Raw genomic sequence first — 21,143 nt, forward strand, 5'->3', positions numbered from 1 at the left:
CTGCCTGCCTTGGCCTCCCAAAGTGCTGGGATTACAGGTGTGAGCCATCACGCCCAGCCTAATAAATTTATAAACCTTTTTTTTTTTATTGAGACAGAGTCTTGCTCTGTCTTCCAGGCTGGAGTCTGCAGTGGCGCGATCTCGGCTCACTGCAACCTCTGCCTCCCAGGTTCAAGGGATTCTCCTATCTCAGCCTCCCAAGTAGCTGGGATTACAGATGTGTTCCACTACGCCCGGCTAATTTTGTATTTTTAGTAGAGATGGGGTTTCATCATGTTGGCTAGGTTGGCCTCGAACTCCTGACCTTACATGATCTAACCGCCTCGGCCTTCCAAAGTGTTGGGATTACAGGCGTGAGCCACGGCCCCTGGCTTTTTTTTTCCGAAACAGGGTCTCCCTCCGTTGCCCAGGCTGGAGTACAGTGGTAAGATCTTGGCTTACTGCAACCTTTGCCTCCCGGTTTCAAGCAATTCTCCCGCCTTAGCCTCCTGAGTAGCTGGGATTACAGGTACATGCCACCACAGCCCAGCTAACTTTTGTATTTTTAGTAGAGACAGGATTTCGTCATACTGCCCAGGCTGGTCTTGAACTCGAGCTCATGCAATTCACCCTACCTTGGCTTCCCAAAGTGCTGGGATTACAGGTGTGAGCCATGGCGCCTGTCTTAGTAGAAAGTCTTAAAGAAGCATTAAACATATACTAGCACCTGAGACTTTTTCCTTATCATATCAGTTTTAGTTTGTATCTTGTACATATATCCCTTATAATCATTTTGTAAACCATGAGTAGTATATATCCCTTGCTTTGGGAAACACTATGGTGCTATACTATTTTATTAATGTTGTGCAGCCACCTGGAATGTCTCAAGACCTAGCACAGGTTTTACCATTCACCTCCTCCACAGGGGAGAGAATATACTTAAAGGGGCTAAGTTTGAAAATGTAGGCTATTTCCTTCCCTTCCCTCTTCCTCCTTCCCTTCCTCCTTCCCTCTGTCTGCCCTTCCTCCAACCGCTTTCCTCCCTTCCTCCTTCCCTGGCACTCTCAAGAAAAGAAAAGGCCATTGTGTCGATGATAGTTAGAAATTGCTAGAAAGGGTCACATAATTATGGATTCTTGTGTCTGGTGCACAGTTGTCATCCAGGGATTTCTCTCCATATTGGCCTTCTGGAGATTTCCTTCACTTCTTTCCTAAGCTGGATGTCCCATTTCCTATATCCTAAGTCTTTCTCTTGGTATATTCCTGTAACAAATTCCTTGAGAAAGGAATTACGGGCCGGGCGTGGTGGCTCAAGCCTGTAATCCCAGCATTTTGGGAGACTGAGGCGGGCGGATCACCTGAGATCAGGAGTTCAAGACCAGCCTGGCCAACATGGCGAAACCCTGTCTCTACTAAAAATACAAAAAAAAAAAAAAAAATTAGCCAGGTGTGGTGGTGTGTGCTTGTAGTCCCAGCTACGCGGGAGGCTGAGGCAGGGGAATCTCTTGAACCTGGGAGGCGGAGGCTGCAGTGAACCAAGGTCACATCACTGCACTTCAGCATGGGTAATAGAGCAAGACTTGTCTCAAAAAAGAAAAAAAAGGAATCATGGAGGTTCAAATTTTTGTAATCATGAATGTCAAAATCTCTCTGGTTCTGTCCCTCACTGATAGTTTTGCTGATTATTGTAAATTGCAGATAGTTTCCTTCAGAATCTAGGAGGCTTTGCTCCATTATGTCTTCTAGTGTTGTTGAAGAGTTTGAAGTCATTCTGATTCCTGTTTTTTTTTTTCTTTTTTTTGAGACAGAATTTTCACTCTTGTCACCCTGGCTGGAATGCAATGGCACAATCTTGGCTCACTACAACCTCCGCCTTCTAGGTTCAAGGGATTCTCATGCCTCAGCCTCCCAAGTAGCTGAGATTACAGGTGCCCACCACCACACCTGGCTAATTTTTGTATTTTTTAGTAGAGACAGGGTTTTGCCGTGTTGGCCAGGCTGGTCTTGAACTCCTGACCTCCCGATCCGCCTGCCTTGGCTTCCCAAAGTGCTGGGATTACAGGCATGAGCCACTGCACCTTGCCAAAATTAAATAATTTATCAAACATTTAAATTTGAAGGAGACTATTATGATACAGTATTTGGATTGAGAATGTAATTGTGTAAAAGTACACGTGTATGTGGAAAAGGATTAGGGCCACAGCCCCAAAGTCACCATTACTAAATAGAAAAAGGTCCATTTTGTACAGATGTACCTCTGCAGAGATGTAGCTCAGCTAGCAGGAAAACTTCCTACATATGAATTAGAAGGATCCCCATCCTTCATGCTTATGCTGTCTGTGTACCAGACACATGGCTTAGCAAGTGAAGCATGGGCTGAATTTCCACCCTCTCTCATCTCCTGTGGTGGGTGTTCTTGTGTGGGATAGAAGCTGTAACAGTGTTGTTTACTCTGTGTTAGGCCCAATGCTAAGTGCTTTACACTATTGAACAATTTAATAACTTAATTAGATAAATACTATTATCTTTGTTTTATGGTTCTTCTGCTCAGACGTCTTCTGAACTTCATAATTCTGTATCTAACTGCCTATGTCATTTATTTTCTATATAGTGAGCCACCACGCCTGGTCAATTTTTAAATTTTTTTGTAGATACAGGGTTTTGCCATGTTGCTCAGACTGGTTTCAAACTCCTGGGTTCATCTGCCCACCTTGACCTCCCAAAGTGCTGGCGTTACAGGCATGAGTCACTGTGCCTGGAACAGTCCTTTTAAGATTAAAGCCTAGCCAACACAGTGAAACCCCATCTCTACCAAAAAAATACAAAAATTAGTCGGATGTGGTGGCACATGCCTGTAGTCCCAGCTACTCGGGAGGCTGAGGTGGGAGAATCACTTGAACCCAGGAAGCAGAGGTTGCAGTGAGCAGAGATTGTGCCACTGCACTCTCCCTGGGTGACAAAGTGAGACTCCGTCTCAAAAAAAAAAAAAAAAAAAAAAATCTAAGGTAGATTGTGCCTTTCCTCTGCTCAAGACCTTTCAGTGGCTTCCCATTTCACTCAGTAAAAGGCAAAGTCCTTATAATAACCTACAAGGCATTATGTTATCCACATTGTCCCTGCTCCCTGACGTTGTACTCACTTAACTCTATGATCTTTTTACCATACCTTATACAAAGGATTTTCACTAGCTGTTCTTTCTGCCTGGAATGTTGTTCTCTCAGTTATCTGCAAGTCAGACTCACTGATTTCCAAGTCTCAGCTGTTACCTCTTCGTTGAGACCTACTATGACCTCACTTTATAAACTGCAGTCTGCCTCCCTTTCCCCAGCACTTATCACCCACTATCATAGAATTTACTGTGCATGCCTCCACCAGAAGATAGGCTTCTGTTATGATCATGGATCCTTGTCTTTTGTTCCCTGAGGTAGCCCAAGCATCTTGAACAGTGCCTGGTACATAGTGGGCACTCAGTAATGTTTATTGCCTGAATAAGTGACGAAAATTGGTATATGGGAAAGGTAAGCAATTTGGTGAAAGGCCAGGCCATACAACTAATAAAAGGTGGAGGTAGATTTTGAACTGATATTTATGTATTGTGCCTTTGATATTAGAAGATGATATCCAAAAAAATGTGTTAGGATTAGTAAAATTATGAGTAACTTGCCCTTTATCCTCCTTCCCAAATTTGTTTTTTGGTTTTTTTTTAATAAATAAAAATATAATTAGGCCAGGTGCAGTGGCTTATACCTATAATCCTAGCACCTTGGGGAGGCTGAGGTGGGAGGGTCACTTGGGGCCAGAAGTTCAACACCAGCCTGGGCAAGATAGCGAGACTTCGTCTCTACAGAAAATAAAAAATTAGCTGGACTCGGTGGTGTGCACCTGTAGTCCTAGCTAATTAGGAAGCTGAGGCAGGAGGATTGCTTGAATGTGGATCAAGGCTGCAGTGAGCCATGATCATGTCACTGCACTCCAACCTGGTTGACGGAGCCAGACTGGTCATGCCTTAAAAAAATAAATAAAAGTATAATTAGAAACAGATTATCAGAGTAGAGGAAAGAGCCAGATACTAGGAAGCCAGAGTAGGCTGCCACAAGGTTGAAATCTGGCACCTCATCTTAGGAACCGCCTCTCCCACAAATGCACTGATCTTAACATATGTGATGGTGTGATGAAACCCTGGTGAGATTTGTGAATATTCTGAATACCATGTAACCTTGGACATTTTTACTTAACCTTTATGGTCCATAGATTCCTCACTCTAAAATGGTAATTTCTCTTATAGGGGGTTGTTGGAGGATTAAAAGGGATATTGTATGTAAAGAACATACATAATAAGCATTCAGTATTAGCTAATACATTAGCTAATATCATTATTGTTGCTGCTGCTCAGTTGATAAGGAGTTTTAAGAAATTTATTTTTTGGTGGATATATCTTGTTGCCTAGTGAATTTTAGCGGGTACCAAAAGAGAGCAAACACGTATTGTTTTTGTTCAGATAGCCAAACAAGCTTTGTCGCATATTTGTGTTTTTTCATGGACACTTACTTGTGGTTCTAATTTTATATTACATCTTAAACAATAGCCACCTTATTTACATAAATTTTAATACTTAACATGTGGATTCTACAACTACCATTGTTTCATTGGTTTTGCATTTTTGGTTGACTTCTGTGGGTCAGTTGATTTAAAATGATCCATAGGAATTATGATATAACTGTCATGATATTTAAAAATTAGTGAACTGGCTGGGTGTGGTAGCTCATGCCTGTAATCCCAGCTGAGGATGAGCTGGTGGATCACTTGAGGTCAGAAGTTTGAGACCAGCCTGGCCAACATGGTAAGACCCCATCTCTACAAAATGTACAAAAGTAAGTCAGCATGGTGGCCCACACCTGTAGTCCCAGCTACCTGGGAGGCTGAAGTGGGAGGACCACTTGAACCCGGGAAGCAGAGGTTGCAGTTAGCCAAGATTGCACCACTGCCCTCCAGCCTGGCTAACAGAGACCCTGCCCCCGCCTCGTCCTCCCCAAAAAAAATTGTCTCAGGTTCATCATACTTATGTGAATAGAAGTTACTGCCAGTATATCCATTAAAGTATCTTCTACTTTAAAGTAGAAATTTGAATGATAAATAAGGTCACAAAATAACTTACAGCACCTGAGAAAAGAATGACAGTATAATATACTGAAATTTTATTCTTATTAACACGGTAATGAAATACATGAAAACTAGTAGAGTTATGTGAATTAGGAAAAATGACTTTTTGAAAACTTTTTTGTGTAGAGTAGGAGTCTCACTGTGTTGTCCAGGCTGGTATTGAATTCCTGGACTCAAGTGATCTTCCAGCTTCAGCCTCCCAAGTAGTTGGGGCTACCAGTGCATGCCACCACACCCGGCTAGTTTTTAGATTTTGTAGAGATGAGGTCTCACTATTGTCCAGACCGGTCTCAAACTCCTGGGCCTAAGCAGTCTTCCTATCTCGGTCTCCGAAAGTGCAGGGATTAGCCCAGGCTGGTCTCAAACTCTTGGGCCTAAGCCATCTTCCTACCTCAGTCTCCCAAAGTGCAGGGATTACAGGCATCAATTACCGCACCTGGCCAGGCCGTAAGCCCATTTTTTAACTTGAATATAGAAATAGTTAACTTTTTAATTTTTGAGACGGAGTTTTACTCTTGCCCAGGCTGGATTGCGGTAGCTCACTACAACCTTTGCTTCCCAGGTTCAAGCGATTCTCCTGCCTCAGCCTCCCAAGTAGCTGGGATTACAGGCACGTACCATCACACCCGGATAATTTTTGTATTGTTAGTAGAGACGGGGTTTTGCCATGTTGGCCAGGCCGGTCTCAACCTCCTGACCTCAGGTGATCCACCTACCTTGGCCTCCCAAAGTGCTAGGATTATAGGCGTGAGCCACTGTGCCTGGCCACACTCTAACTTTCTAAAAGGAATATTCATATAGGGAATAAATGCAGTTGAAAGATTATAGAAAGATACAACTTTGAAGAGTTTAAACCATAACAATCATGAATTGCTTGATTAAAGCAAATATATCCTCAAAGTCCAGGTGGCAGAATGATGCATGAAGCCAATAAAAGGCAATTTTTTTTGGTGAACCTAGGGAACCTACCACCCTCAGAAATAATGTCGACCAGAAAAAATAATTTTAGAGAAGTTTATATAAATTCATGATTGATAGATACAAAGTAGGTGACTACAGAAAGCTAAGATACCTGGCAATTATGAGTCATTCCTTTTTTTTTTTCTATCCTAAAATGTCACCTGGTACCTTTCAGAGACTGATTTTGGGGTTAGGCCCATGTAGTAATCTTTTAATGGAATAGTAGCCAAAGTAGAGGAAGGCAAAACAGAGTAGAATCTAGGCCTTTTGATTTTTGAAGCATTCTGTGATGGTTGGTGGGGGTGACCAGGGGAAGTCAGGAATCCAGAGGGAAGTAGCCTGGAACCAGGTAAACCTAAATTCTGTAATAGACTAGAATAATTTGTATTAAGTAAGTTGTAGGCTTCTGAAATAATTTATATGATTTAGATATCATGGTAAATTATGAATACACTGTGGCTTCTCTGGCATGTAAAAGGTAAATGTTTTGCCTATAGAATACAAATTCCCAGACTGTCTTACCCAATAAATGTTTAAAGCCTGGGAACTTTTGTGGTAATAAAAGTTTTTACTACTATTTTGTATATATAAAAAGAATTTTGTTTTTGTTTTTGTTTTTTGAAGACAGAGTCTCGTTGTCACCCAGGCTGGAGTGCAATGGCATAGTTTTGGCTGACTGTAACCTCTGCCTCCTGGGTTCAAGTGATTCTCCTGCCTCAGCCTCCTGAGTAGGTGGGACTATAGGCGTGCAGCACCACCCCTGGCAAATTTTTACATTTTTAGTAGAGATGGAGTTTCTCCATGTTGGTCAGGCTGATCTCGAACTCCTGACCTCAGATAATCTGCCTGCCTCAGCCTCCCAAAGTGCTGAGATTACAGGCATGAGCCACCTTGCCCGGCGAAGAGAGTTATCTTTTTTTTTTTTTTTTTTTTTAAAGATACATTTTTATCATTGAGCAGAAATGTGATTTTACAATTAGTTTCCATATAAACTTTTTGTTACCAAAGTATCTTGAAATTACATACTTAACAATATTCTTTTAAACAATGCCTTTTTCTTTTTCTTTTTTTTTTTTTTTTTGAGACAAGGTCTCGCTCTGTCACTTAGGCTGAAGTGCAGTTATGTGATCGTGGCACACTGCAGCTTTGACCTCCTGTGCTCAAGCGATCCTCCCACCTCAGCCTCCCAAGTAGCTGGGTCTACAGGTGCATGCTGTGACACTCAGCTAATTTTTGACACTTTTTTGTACAGACAGGGTCTTGGTATGTTTCCCAAGCTGGTGTTAAACTCCTGGGCTCAAGTAGTCCTCCCATCTCAGCCTTCCAGAGTCCTGGGATTACAGATGAGAGCCACTGTGCCCAGCCCATGAACAGTTAACCTTTTTTTTTTTTTTTTTTTTTTGGTATGTTTGGTTTACCTTTTTTTTTTGAAACAAAGTTTTGCTTGTGTTGCCCAAGTTGGACTGTAATGGCACGATCTTGGCTTACTGCAACCTCTGCCTCCTGAGTAGCTGGGATTACAGGCGCACGCCACCACGCTTGGCTAATTTTTTGTATTTTTAGTAGAAATAGGGTTTTACCATGTTAGGCTGATCTCGAACTCCTGACCTCAGGTGATCTGCCTGCCTTGGCTTCCCAAAGTGCTAGGATTACAGGCGTGAGCCACTGCGCCTGGCCTACTTTTTTTTAATGCTTATCTTTTTCCTGCAGTGTGGTTTACTTTTGATATTTTACTGTGCATGTAGTACTTGGAAGTATTAAATTGTATTGGTATTGGTGACAGATGACACTGACCTTATTCTTAAATTATGGAAAATGACGTGTGTGTGTGTGTGTGTGTGTGTGTGTGTGTGTGTGTGTGTGAAGGGATCTCACTGTGTTGCCTAGGTGGACTTCAATGGCTATTCACAGGTGCAGTCATGCACTACAGCCTCAAACTCCTGGCCTCAGGAGATTCTGAGTAGCCTCCTGAGTAGCTGGGGATAGACATTCTTTCAGTTTCCTGGGAGGTCTTGTTTTTAAACCCGTCCTGCCTTAAATTGTTCCAATTTTAGTTCTGTGGCTTTGAGTCTGAGGTAATTTTCAGTTTATTGGTATTAGAAACATTCCTGTGTTTGTGTACTGCTGGGTGTGAAATGTGAAGTTAAATTTTTAAATAGTTAATAGATACTATTAGATTGCTATACTTTTGTGGTTTATACTCTTCACTGTGAGAGTAGATTACTTGAAATGCTTGTGCTAGATGTTTTGTCTTTTCAAATTTTACAAATCTGGCCTGGCACAGTAGCTCACGCCTATAATCCCAGCACTTTGGGAGGCTGAGGTGGGTGGATCACCTGAGGTCAGGAGTTCAAGACCAGCCTGGGCAACATGGTTAAACCTTATCTCTACTAAAAACACAAAATTAGCCAGGCATAGTGGCACATGCCTGTCATCCCAGCTACTTGGGAGGCTGAGACAGGAGAATCACTTGAACCCAGAAGGCGGAGGTTGCAGTGAGCAGAGATTGCACCACTGCACTCCAGCCTGGGCAACAGAGTGAGACTCCGCCTCAAAAAAATAAATAAAAATAAAATAAATTTTACAAATTAATATTAAAAATAGTTTTTATATTTGTGTTTCCCTACTTTATATTAAACATACATATTTGCTGGCCTTTCTATTGCTTTTCTATGAATTTAATTTCCTGTTTTTTTCCCAGTGACATTGTTCATCTTTTACTAATTTTTAGGAGCTCCTTGTTTTTGTTTTTTGTTTTTTTTTTTTTGAGTTGGAGTCTTGCTTCGTTGCTCAGGCTAGAGTGCAGTGGCATTATCTCGGCTCACTGCACCTTCTACCTCCTGGGTTCAAGCAATTCTTCTGACCTCAGGTGATCCACCCACCTCCGCCTCCCAAAGTACTGGGATTACAGGGATGATCCACTGTGGCTGGCCAACATGTCTCTCTTTTTAAATAATTGATCTTGTCCAACGTGACATATTTCTCCATTCGTAGGAGAATGCATTTGATTTTAGAACTTTTCTGTGCAACTTTGAAAGGCTTTTCACATGCAGAAACTGATTTTCACATTGGCTTATCTAGTTTTAGTATATGTCTAGGATGTGTGTGTATGTGTGTCTGTGTATACATTTTTTAACATGGGGCATTTAGTCAAAGAAACTACAGTATTAAAAGCTAGATCTATGCTTATATTTGTTTTTTTTTTTTAATCCAAAATGTGTTTATTGAGATGGTTTCCCACTCATCTTGATTCAGAGTGCCTTTAGTGCTGCTTCCTCCTAAAGGAACATCCTTCTGGAAGCCTTGCTTTTCCTCCTGTAGGCTGGCAGAGGACAGTGGAGCAGCCAACACACAAAACTACCGTTTGTGCATGGCTAAAGACCGTGGTGATTTTATAGCATCGTGGGCATTTCACATCCATGAAGTAAGAATTGGGGCTCTGCACCAGGCGTTTCTTCTTGTGTTTCCTCTTCTCCTCTTCTGGGGAGGGATGAAGGAGATCCTTTGCGAGAGGCATGTTCTCGTGTGGGTAGGTCGTCACCGCCGGAAAAGCGATCTATGCTTATATTTGAAGGTAGTGTCAACGGGGTTTCTGAATATCTCTATTTAGGATTGAAGTATGTTGCTGCTATATGATTTTTTTAGAAGATGCTTTTTTCCTCCTTGTTTTCAGATGTCTGCCTTGAGTTTTCAGATGTCTGCCCTGATTTTTCAGATGTTTGCCTTGATAAAGGAATACCTTAGTAGAATTTTCTGTGATTAACAGGTTAGAGTTGTGCCACTCTTCCCTGAGACAACTTGTAGGGCTCTTGAAGCAGCATTGTCTGTGTACTTCATCTTGTTCTGCAAATATGACCTATGGTTTGTATGAGTATGTGCCATGAAAATGGTTAGGAAGGCCGGGCACAGTGGCTCACACTTGTAATACCAGCACTTTGGGAGGCTGAGGCGGGTGGATCACCTGAGGTCAGGAGTTCGATACCAGCCTGGCAAACATGGAGAAACCCCGTCTCTACTAAAAATACAAAAATTAGCCAGGCGTGGTGGTGCATGCCTGTAATCCCAGCTAGTTGGGAGGCTGCGGCAGGAGGATTTCTTGAACCCGGGAGGAAGAGGTTGCAGTGAGCCAAGATTGTGCCACTGCACGCCACCCTGGGCAACAGAGCAAGACTGTCTCAAAAAAAAAAAAAAAAAAAAAAAGGAAATTGGTAAAAAATAGCATCCCCCCTTTTTTTTTTTTTTTTTTTTTTGGAAACAGAGTCTAGCTCTGTCGCCCAGGCTGGAGTGCAGTGGCACCATCTCGGCTCACTGCAAGCTCCGCCTCCTGGGTTCACACCATTCTCTTGCCTCAGCCTCCCGAGTAGCTGCAACTACAGGCGCCCACCACCACACCCGGATAATTTTTTGTATTTTTAGTAGAGACGGGGTTTCACCCTGTTAGCCAGGATGGTTTCGATCTCCTGACCACGTGAGCCATTGCGCCCGGTCCTTAGCCTGCCTCTTCAGCTGTAAGTGGTCTCGATATGGAGACAGAAAGTAAAATACTATGAATGATAAATAATCTAGGACTTGAATTAAAGTAGGTGTATTTTTATTTTGTCACTTTTTATTAAAAGTTACTGTAGTGTGTTCTCTACTAAGTACCGGCACTATATTTTGAGTGCTTGCAAGACTTGGAATTCAATGTAAAATTACTGTTCTTGGACTGAGGTTACATTTTAGTCTTGTCAGTGGGTTCTTCACCAATCAATTGGAATTGATTCCAATACAGTCTTCCCCCACAGTTGAATATAGAATAAAATCTGTTGCACACTGGGTGTAGGGGCACATGTGTGGCAGGACTGCTTGAGCCTAGGAGTTCAAGACCAGCCTGGGCAACATAGTGAGACCTCATCTCAATTGAAATATGTATCTATACAAAAAATAAAATTCATTACAGTTCATCTTGCTGGAAAACAAAATACTGTTTTTTAATTTAAAAAAAATTTTTTAATTTAGAGATGGGGTCTTGCTGTGTTGACCAGGCTGGTCTCGAACTCCTGGCCTCAGGCAATCCTCCCATCTGGGCCTCCCCAAGTGCCGGGATTACAGGTGTGGACAACTGCGCACGGCTGACAAAGTATTTTTTGAAGACGTACCACTAAATGGAGATTTGATTCACATTTAATAGTTTTTGACAAGTCTTTTCTATTTAAAAACGTTACTTTTTTTTGTAGCATTATTCTGGCTTTTCACTTAATTTAGTAAACATTTGAACGCCTTTGTATTCCAGATACTGAGCAAGATTGGCAGGGTTCTGCCCTTATGGAGCAGAAGGAAGGTAGGGAGACGGACTAAAACTTGAAAACTATCTAACGTAAGTACCATGCAGAAAATGAAACAGTATTAATTGGCAGAAGGAGAGCGGGCAATTTTGGATAGTGTGGTTAGGGAAAGCCTCTCTAAAGAGATGTCTCTTGGGTGGAGACAAGATGTGAAAAAACCCAGCTTGCCTGTTTTTGGGGTTTCAGCCTTCCAGGTGAAGAGAAGCACAAAGTTCGGAAGTCTTGAGGCACAAAGTCTGGCATGTTCTGAAAGAAGGCCTTTAGACACCTTGTCAAGGAGTTTAGATTTTATTCTGAGTTTTAAACAGGAAAGTGACACAATGAGTTGCATTTTAAGCTTGTTCAGGCTGTTACATGGATCATTAGGAACCATATCGTTTCAGGCTAGTAAGATGCTCAGATGAGTCTTCCTTCTGTCTCTTCCCTCATCTATTTCTCTCTTATCTGGTCTTAAGCTCCTCCATCTTTTCCTTTTTAGTTGGAAAAAAACTCAAACATCTAGAAAAAAGAGGAGCTATATGTACTCCAAAAAAGGGACCTCACAGTAACCTGGGGATGGAGTTAGGTAGGAGTGAGTCAGGGCTCAGGTTGAGGTTCTAGAGGCACGAGGCAGCGAGATCTTGCTCTGGCATCCCCTCTTACAGAAATAAAATATGCTGATAGAAGTTTATAGTGTAATAGTAAAATATAAAAACAAAAAATAAGTAATGTAGAAAATAAAAACCCTTCACAGTCCTGCTGAAATGATCACTGTTAACACTTTAATTCTAGAGTTCCCCATCCATTTATTTATTTCTAGATTTCCCTCCCTCTTTGTAGATTAATATTAAAGAGGTTCAAACTATATATTTTGTTCATTTTTTGTTGTCTTGGATATCTTTTCCCATCTCTGTATATGTGGATCTACTTCATTTATCACCTGGATATTAACATGGTTTATTTAATTCCCTATTGTTAGGTATTTGGTTTTTACCATCGTTTTTCAAGGGTATAAATAGTGCTGCAAGGAATATGCTTACACATGTTTTTATACACTTGTCTTAGGCTTCTATAGTATAGATTTCTGGAGAATACTAGATTATTCTTTAAGAACATTTCAAACTTTTAATAGATATTTCCATATTCTTTTCCAAAAAGGATGTACCAAGACTGTATGAGAATAACTCCATGTTGTGATCTTAAGTTGTCTCAAAACCTCTTTGGTTTTCTCAGCTGTCATCTAAGAATACTAAATATCTAACCTCCCTCTTAATTTGGGCATGTGATGTGATTTAGCACATAGTGGATATTCAGTTAGAAACTTTTGATTAAAAACAAGGTTTGGATTCTGTGGTCCTTAATTCTAGGTCATTTCAGCTGTGACTAAAATGATTTGAGTGTTAGTGTTATATATGGGAAGATAAGGGCTGTGGAGTCAGTGCAGCCCAGTTCAGAATCCTAGTTTGCTGCTTACAAGCTGTGTGTGAGAGAATTTTCTCAACTGTAAAATGGGGATATAATTCCTACCTAGAGTAGCACTGAAAGTAATGTGGATAATGATTGGAATGTATGCTATGTATCCTGCCTCATAATAGTAAGCTTCTAGTAAATAGTAGCTATTGTTAATAATAAAACAAGTTTCTGAAGGAGGAAGGCTTGAAAAGATGGGATTCCTTATCAACCTCGAAGTTTTCTAAAGGAGGAAACCCCACCCCCCTTACTTCTGCATGGTTTCTGACCATGAACTGAACTCTGAACTCTGAACTCTGAATGTTATGGTAGAAAATTCATATACTTCAAATTTAAACATATGGAATCTGGTTATTTTACCCACTGCTGGGGTGTTCTTGGGCAAGTAGCATGACTTCTCTGTCCAAAAAACAAAGGGTTTGCAGTGGCTTAACCTGTAATCCCGGTATTTTGGGAGGTTAAGGAGAGTGGATTGCCTGAGCTCAGGAGTTTGAGACCAGCCTGGGCAACATAGTGAGAGCCTTTCTCTACAAAAAACTGTTTTTAAAAATTAGCTGGGCATGGTGATGCACATATGTGGTCCCAGCTACTTGGGAAGCTGAGGTAGGAGGATCATTTGAGCCTGGAAAATCGAAGCTGCAGTGAGCTGTGATCATGTCACTGCACTCCAGCCTGGGCGACACAGCAAGACCCTGTCTCAGAAAATAAATTAATTAAAAAGAAAATGTGGATAGAGGAAGGAATTAAAAATCTGGCCAGGTGCGGTGGCTCACACCTGTAATCCCAGATGTGATTTGGGAGGCTGAGGCGGGCAGATCACGAGTCAAGAGATAGAGACCATCCAGGCCAACATGGCCAACCCCATCTCTACTGAAAATACAGAAATCGCCAGCATGGTGGCGCATGCCCGTAACCTGGCTACTAGAGGCCGAGGCAGCAGCAACTGCTTGAACCCGGAGCAGAGGCTGCAGTGAGCCAAGATCACGCCACCACTGCCTGCGACAGAGGACTCTGCCCCAAGAAACCCCAAACGGAGATAAATTTACAAAAAGCCCAAAAAATACAATCCCAGAAACAACAGCTCTTCCTCCACAGTCACAACCTGGCCTTCACACCCTGCAAGGCATTTCCCTCATAGCACCAATGCCCCTCACAACCCAAGGATAGCTGTTCAGAAGAAGAGAAATGTAATTGAAAAAGTAATAGACTAGTCTTGAGACCTGGGCTCATGTTCCAGTTTGCCTTTTGGGAGGTGGAGTCTCAGCCTTGTCCCCTAAGCTGTGCAACCTCCACCTCCTCTGGGTTCAAGTGCGATTCTCCTGCCTCTAGCCTCCCCAGTAGCTGGGATGACAGGCACCCACCCACCATGCCTACACTTTTTGTATTTTAAGTAGTGATGGTATTTTTACCTGCTAGCTAGGGCTGGTCTGAAACTCCTGGCCTTGCGGATGCACTGGCCTCCTCGGCCTCCCAAAGTGCCAAGGACATATATGGAGCCACTGTGCCCGGTCCTTTATAATCTTTTCTTTCTGGTTTGTTTTTTTTTGAGACGGAGTCTCTGTCAGCTTCAGGCTGGAGTACAGTGGTAATGTGATCTCGCTTCATTGCAAGTCTACCCCAGGTTCACATTTTCCTGCCTCCCAGCCTCCTGAGTAACTGACTACAGGCCTGCCACTAATACTTGGCTAATTTTTTGTATTTTAGTAGAGATGGTTTCACTGCTAGCTAGGATGGTCTTTAATCTCCTGGCCTTGTGGTCCACCTGCCTCGGCCTCCCAAAGTGCTGGGATTACAGGTGTGAGCCACCGCGCCTGGCCATCCCTTGCTAAATCTTTTAACTGCTGGTCCCATTTTCCTCATCTATGAAATATTTTATGGAAATGTACTATTAAAGAAAGTTTTCTTTGCTAATAAATGCAGGAGGTATCACTTATGAAAAACCCACATCGTGCTATTTTCATAATTGGTCTTTATATATTGTGTTCTTGGGTTAAATACTTTTGTTCTAGACTTATAATTATTTGTGTTTCTTACCAGGTTTAAGAATTGTTTAAGCTGCATCAATGGAGCACATACAGGGAGCTTGGAAGACGATCAGCAATGGTTTTGGATTCAAAGATGCCGTGTTTGATGGCTCCAGCTGCATCTCTCCTACAATAGTTCAGCAGTTTGGCTATCAGCGCCGGGCATCAGATGATGGCAAACTCACAGATCCTTCTAAGACAAGCAACACTATCCGTGTTTTCTTGCCAAACAAGCAAAGAACAGTGGTATGTGAAAATTCTACTTAGGAAATTTAACTATTTATCTGCCTGTGGGACACATTAAGGATCATGTTGTTCAACTTAAAGACAGGCAAAATATTCATTGTCATATAGGGTCTTTATTAATTTTTTTTCTAACTGCAGATTCATTTCTTTATATTGCTGTTCCTTTCACACCCCCTATTTTTTCCCACCTGTTGGCCTTCCTTCTATTACTCTTGCTTGGAATGTCTTCCTTTGTGCCACTTCATCCAAACAAATAGTACATTTTTATGGGTATATTTCAAAGAATTTTCTTTGAAAAGTCTCTAGGCCTTTCCAACTACTTTTTTTAGAAGACATTTTATTTCTTCTATTAAAATATTCACCTAAAGCTTTTTGAATATTACAACCAAGTATAAAGAAGAAAGTAAAATTACATAGAAAAAATTATTTTTGTGTATTTCATAGGCCCAGGACAAGTCTGGAGGCAGCTTAGAAATCATACAGTCTTCTTTTTCAGGGCACTGACACCAGCCAGTTAGTTCTGCATAGTTTATTTTTGCGTGACAGGTTCATATTGGCATCATGGCAGGACACTGCCACTAGGTTTTTGGATAGAAAATTTCTTTTTTGTTGTTGTTGTTGTTGTTTTGTTTTTGAGACAGATTCTCACTCTGTCACCCAGGCTGGAGTGCAGCTCACTGCAACCTCTGCCTTCTGGGTTGAAATGATTCTCCTGCCTCAGCCTGCCAAGTAGCTGGGACTACAGGCACATGTCACCACGCCCAGGTGATTTTTTTGTATTTTTAGTAGAGACGAGGTTTCACCATGTTGACCAGGCTGGTCTCAAACTCCTGACCTCAGGTAATCCACCTGCCTCGGCCTCCCAAACTGCTGGGATTACTGACGTGAGACACCGCCCCAGCCTGATACAAAACTTCAATTTTTCTAAGAATTTAGCACTCAAAAAAGTTATCTGGCCGGGTGTGGTGATTCATGCCTGTAATGCCAGCACTTTGGGAGGCCGAGGTGGGCAGATGGCTTGAGCTCAGGAGTTCGAGACCAGTCTGGGCAACATGGCAAACCCCATCTCTACAAAAAAAATTTTTTAAAAGTAGGCTGGTTGTGGTGGCTCACGCCTGTAATCCCAGTACTTTGGGAGGCCAAGACCAGCACATTACTTGAGGTCAGGAGTTCGAGACAAGCCTGGCCAACATGGTAAAACCCCATTTCTACTAAAATTACAAAAATTAGCCAAGCATGGTGTTGTGCGTTTGTAATCCCAGCTACTTGGCAGGCTGAGGCAGGAGAATCACTTGAACCTGGGAGGCAGAGGTTGCAGTGGGCCAGGATTGTGCCACTGCACTCCAGCCTGGGTGAAAGGGCGAGACTCTATCTGAAGAAAGAAATAACAACAAAAATGTAGCCAGGCGTGGTGGCACGCATCTGTAGTCCCAGCTACTCGGTACTCAGGAGGCTGAGGTGGGAGGATGGCTTGAGCCCAGGAGGCAAAGGTCACAGTGAGCTGAGACCGCACCGCTTCACCCCAGCCTGGGTGACAGAGAGCCAGACCCCTTCTCAAAGAAAAAAAAAAAAATTCTACTATTATGGATAAAACAAAACCAGCCACCTAGCCAAAACAGAAAAGTGAAATTGTATTGGTTTTGCTTAGTGGAACTGTTCAGAGAACTTGAGTTCAAAAACTTCCATGCCTCTTCCTCACCCATCCTCTGTTCTTTGTGTAAAATCAATGCATTGTGTTTATACCGTATAGTCAGGTGAAGCAAGGTTCTGAGGTAGGGAACCCCAGTCCAGAGTTTTCTCTGTTTGCTTGTAACAGTTCCACTCTTCCCAATTTGTTAATAAATTGTTTATACTTTTTTTGTGAACCTAAGGAGCCTCCCCAGTATAGTGTTGAATACTTAGGTGCATTTTGAACTGAAGGCAAAACTCAAAAGTCCAATTAAAGTTTGAGTAAGTTTATCTTTGTCTCCCTAAAAATGAAAATTTTATGGCTGGCAAAATAAGTAGTAATAATCCCCTATATCTGAATAGTGGTCTTTCATTTGCAAAGTAATTTTACCTACTGTTTCTCATTAATTTTCTTTCTGACCCTAAATTGAGAAGTCAGATATAGGAAGTGTGTGTTATGAGAAGTTGAAGACCATTTGGTGCTTCTTCAGAGTGTTATTGAGACTATCTTCTCCATCCCCATCTGCTACCAGTTTGCCCAGCAGGCTGGAAAACTTAATGTGGCATAGTGATTAAGTGTATGAACCTTTAAAAGAAGAAAACCCCAATTTATATCCTTGCATTGCCTTTTATTAGCTATATCATTTAAACAAGTTTTGTACTTTTTTGAGCCTGTTTCCTGACCTTTATGAAATGAGGCTTGTACTTAGTACAGTGACTGATTCATTAGTGAAGTGGTAGCTATGATGATGATGATTATATATTTTTTTTAGATAGAGGCTCTCACTGTCACCTGGGCTGGAGTGCCTGATCTCGGCTCACTGCAACCTCCTCCTCCCAGGTTCAAGTGATTCTCCTTGCCTCAGCCTCCCAAGTAGCTGGGATTACAGGCACCCGCCACCCCCATCTGGCTAATTTCTTTGTATTTTTGGTAGAGATGGGGTTTCACCATGTTGGCAAGGCTGGTCTCAAACTCCTGACCTTGTGATCCGCCTGGCTCACCTTCTCAAAGTGCTGGGATTACAGACGTGAGCCACCATGCCTGGCTGCTGTGACTATTTCTTAGCTTTTTAAACATCTATGTAGTCCTTGATCACCTCCATTTGAGCACAGCTAGTGGTTGGAAACCAAGCTTGACTTCTCCTACAGCTTATGAGAAGGTTGTAGCCTAGGTTAGTTTTGCCTATTTTTTTGGGTAAAGATGTACTAACTGTGAAAGAACTAGCTGCTTTCACCAGGCACCGAGCTTCAGGAAAGCAGTAGAGGAGGGAAGAGTCACTTAGGCCAGTACCATCAGTCAGCTGTTTTTACTCCTCCCCAGGTTGCTTCACTTCCTGAACCCAGAATGACTCTCATAATCACTCAGTGGGTTCTAGAAATTATTTAGCTGATTACAGCATGTATCCATAGAGGGCTGTAAAGAGGAGAATGAGACAGAGGACGTGTATCTGATTTAAATAATTTTAGATGTGATAATTAGGTTTTTGAATGTTTCTTCTAATTTTTATTTTCTAAACATGTACCTCTTTGACTTCCTCCTGCCGCTGTTGCTGCTATTGTTGCTGCTGCTACTGCTTCTAATTATTATTAGATGAGTGATTGACTGGAGCCGAGGACCACTACTGTTAGAATCAGCTGACCAGCAGGTTAAAATACAGATTCGTTCTGTATGAATGGGCTTTATTCCATACTAACTGAATCAGAATCCTTGGATGTGTTGGACAAGTAGATAGAATCTATGTTTTCACAAGCTTCTCTGAGGATTCTGATGCCAGCTACATTTGGGAACCTGACTGGATTAGACGATATTTAAAGAACTGTCCAGCTTGAATTATGATTTAATGAAGACTGATAATATAGCAGATATCACTTTATAGCTTAGAAAACATTGTTATACAGCATTTGGTGCAGGTCATGATTCTGTTAGTGTGTGTTTATTACTCTTCGTTTTCCTCATTCTTAGTGTCTTCATAGTTCAGATCAGTATAGCTTACTTGTTTTGTTTCTGAAAAGCTGGAAATTGGTGGGTATCACTGCGTCAAGAAACTTTTAAAATAAACTTATTTTGGGACATTAAAAAATATATACAGACTGGGTGCAGAGGCTCTTCCCTGTAATCCCAGCACTTTGGGAGGCTGACGAGCCCAGGAGTTTGAGACCAGCCTGGGCAATATAGTGAGATCTTGTCTCTACAAAAAAAAAAACAAACAAAAAAAACAACAAAAAAAACAAAGGGTGGTGCTGCCCATCTGTGGTCCCAGCTGAGACTGAGGCAGGAGGATCACTTGAACCGGAGTGGTCAAGGTTACATGAGTCATGATCATGCCATTGTATTCCAGCCTAGATGACAGAGCAAGACCCTGTCTCAGTATATATAATACAGATTTTATACACACACACACACCCCCCCCCACACGTAGACAGAATAACAAATCTGATGTACAACTTACCCACTTTCAACACTTAGCTAACTGTGGCAGTCCTGCTTAATCTGTGTTTTCATCCACTCCTTTCCCAATGTTTTGACACAAATCCCGGATATCATTTGTCTGAACTATTTTGGTATGTACAAGGAACTTTTAAAGAATGCTAATTTTATTTATTTTTAAATAGGTAAAGCATTCATATGAGCCAGAAGTCTTGGGTGACCCCTGCCCCTGTATCCCCATTTCTTTTCCTCAGAGGTTTCCTATGATCAATCTTCTATCTATTTGAAGAATCAGTTGGTTTCCCCTTACCCTGTTGTTCATGACCTTTGCTTTCTTCCACATCTCTGAAAGAGAGGAAAAACCATCGGTAGCTAAGGAGGCTATCACAAACTCCAAAGGAACTTTTTTCATTTGGAAAATCTTTTCCTTTCTCCCAGATGATTGATCCTCCCAGAAAATATTCCTCCCCCACTCCCATCACCTTCTGAGCTAATCTGTTACAAGTTCAAATTCTTCTACACTGTACTCTGAATGTGGAGTCCATCTTTGGGCTTCAAATAATGATTACTGGGCAGATAAGTCCCCATCAGTCCCTGGTGATAGCAAAATAAAGCCTTGTGAAAAACTTCTTACTTTGCCCCTGTCTGATATTTTTCAAATTCTTTAGGCTCACATGCATTTCCTTCTTTCCTAGATTGTTTTCTCTGCTTTGCATCAAAATACTATACCCTGGTTTGGAGCCTGGTAACTAGGAGGGCCCAGATACCTATGTCCTGTTTCTTAAGACTTTTTTCTGTTGTAAACCAGCTGGAGAAGGTTGGCTGGATTGGCATTGAGGTGCCTGGAGTAAGAGCCAAGATTAAGAACACTTTGGGCCTTTTGGAGCCCTGCTTTGCTTCCTTTCCCCTCCCCATGTATTCGCATAGGTAAATATATGCATACACTCACCACCTTCTGGGGAAGGGGTTGGCTGGCTGCTGTAAGCTGTTAACACTTTCAGAGGAGGAACTTTGCTGTAAGAAGTTAACAAGCACTGCAAATGTATGTTTTGCCCTCCTTGCTGGCCATACTGACTCTAGTTACTTTACTTTTGATTAACTCTTGGCTTTGAAGTTAACACATGGAGGACTTTTATTAAAACTCTGAAATTTTAGTTCAAATTTTTTTACAGCTGCCATTAATTGTGAGGGTCCTGGGCACTCACACTTCCCAATAGGGTTCTGAGTACCTGCCTAGCTTTTTGAGGTTTGAGTACAGGGAAATATAGAGAAGTATGTGCCACTAAGGCTGCTTGGTATGGTATGCACATATATTTAAACTAAGATTGGTGTTTGTCCCTACAGCAGGGCTGGAGTTCTATATCTTCCACTTCCTGCTTTGCCTTCACTAGTGTTAAGTACTTGTGAGATGGAATTTTTGTTAGAATGATTAGTCATTTTTGTTGAAATAAGTTGAAGTACAAATTTTGATCATAAAAACTCATGTTTGTTTGTAGAGCAGATTGGCTTATTTCCTCTTTAATGAATCTAATGAACATACATGTGTATACATCTAATCACACAAAATTAGAGACATGTAAAGGAAAAGTTTATCATTTTCTCTGTCTTTTTTTTTTTTGAGACAGAGTCTCGCTCTGTCGCCCAAGCTGGAGTGCAGTGGCTGGATCTCAGCTCACAGCAAGCTCCGCCTCCCGGGTTCACGCCATTCTCCTGCCTCAGCCTCCCGAATAACTGGTACTACAGGCGCCCGCCACCTCGCCCGGCTAGTTTTTTGTATTTTTTAGTAGAGACGGGGTTTCACCATGTTAGCCAGGATGGTCTCGATCTCCTGACCTCGTGATCCACCCGTCTCGGCCTCCCAAAGTGCTGGGATTACATGCTTGAGCCACCGCACCCGGCCGTCAT

The 21,143-nt window shown here is 41.9% G+C and overlaps 2 protein-coding genes across 18 annotated transcripts in view; one reads left to right on the plus strand and one right to left on the minus strand.

The window, feature by feature from the left end:
• The window catches only part of RAF1 (Raf-1 proto-oncogene, serine/threonine kinase), an 84,344-nt gene that overhangs the window by 34,182 nt on the left and 29,019 nt on the right, over nt 1–21,143 (plus strand). For 8 of the 17 annotated variants that reach the window (XM_017955241.2, XM_017955239.3, XM_021934183.2 and 5 more), the window contains exon 2: nt 14,910–15,142. In XM_017955241.2, the coding sequence (XP_017810730.1) occupies nt 14,936–15,142 (207 nt within the window). In that variant the 5' untranslated portion in view covers nt 14,910–14,935. Of the gene's footprint in view, nt 1–9,410; nt 9,524–11,371; nt 11,456–14,909; nt 15,143–19,253; nt 20,166–21,143 lie in introns of those variants that run through there. The other 9 variants (XM_021934176.2, XM_009200192.4, XM_017955240.3 and 6 more) reach the window with 3 other exon arrangements.
• Nucleotides 9,308–9,657, minus strand: LOC108584506 (40S ribosomal protein S27-like). Its single transcript, XM_017955242.1, has one exon. The coding sequence runs from the start codon at nt 9,614–9,616 to the stop codon at nt 9,362–9,364; it is 255 nt and encodes an 84-aa protein (XP_017810731.1). The 5' UTR covers nt 9,617–9,657; the 3' UTR covers nt 9,308–9,361.

The sequence above is a fragment of the Papio anubis genome, chromosome 2 (genome assembly GCF_008728515.1).
Source record: "Papio anubis isolate 15944 chromosome 2, Panubis1.0, whole genome shotgun sequence".
NCBI classification, from domain to species: Eukaryota; Metazoa; Chordata; class Mammalia; order Primates; family Cercopithecidae; genus Papio; species Papio anubis.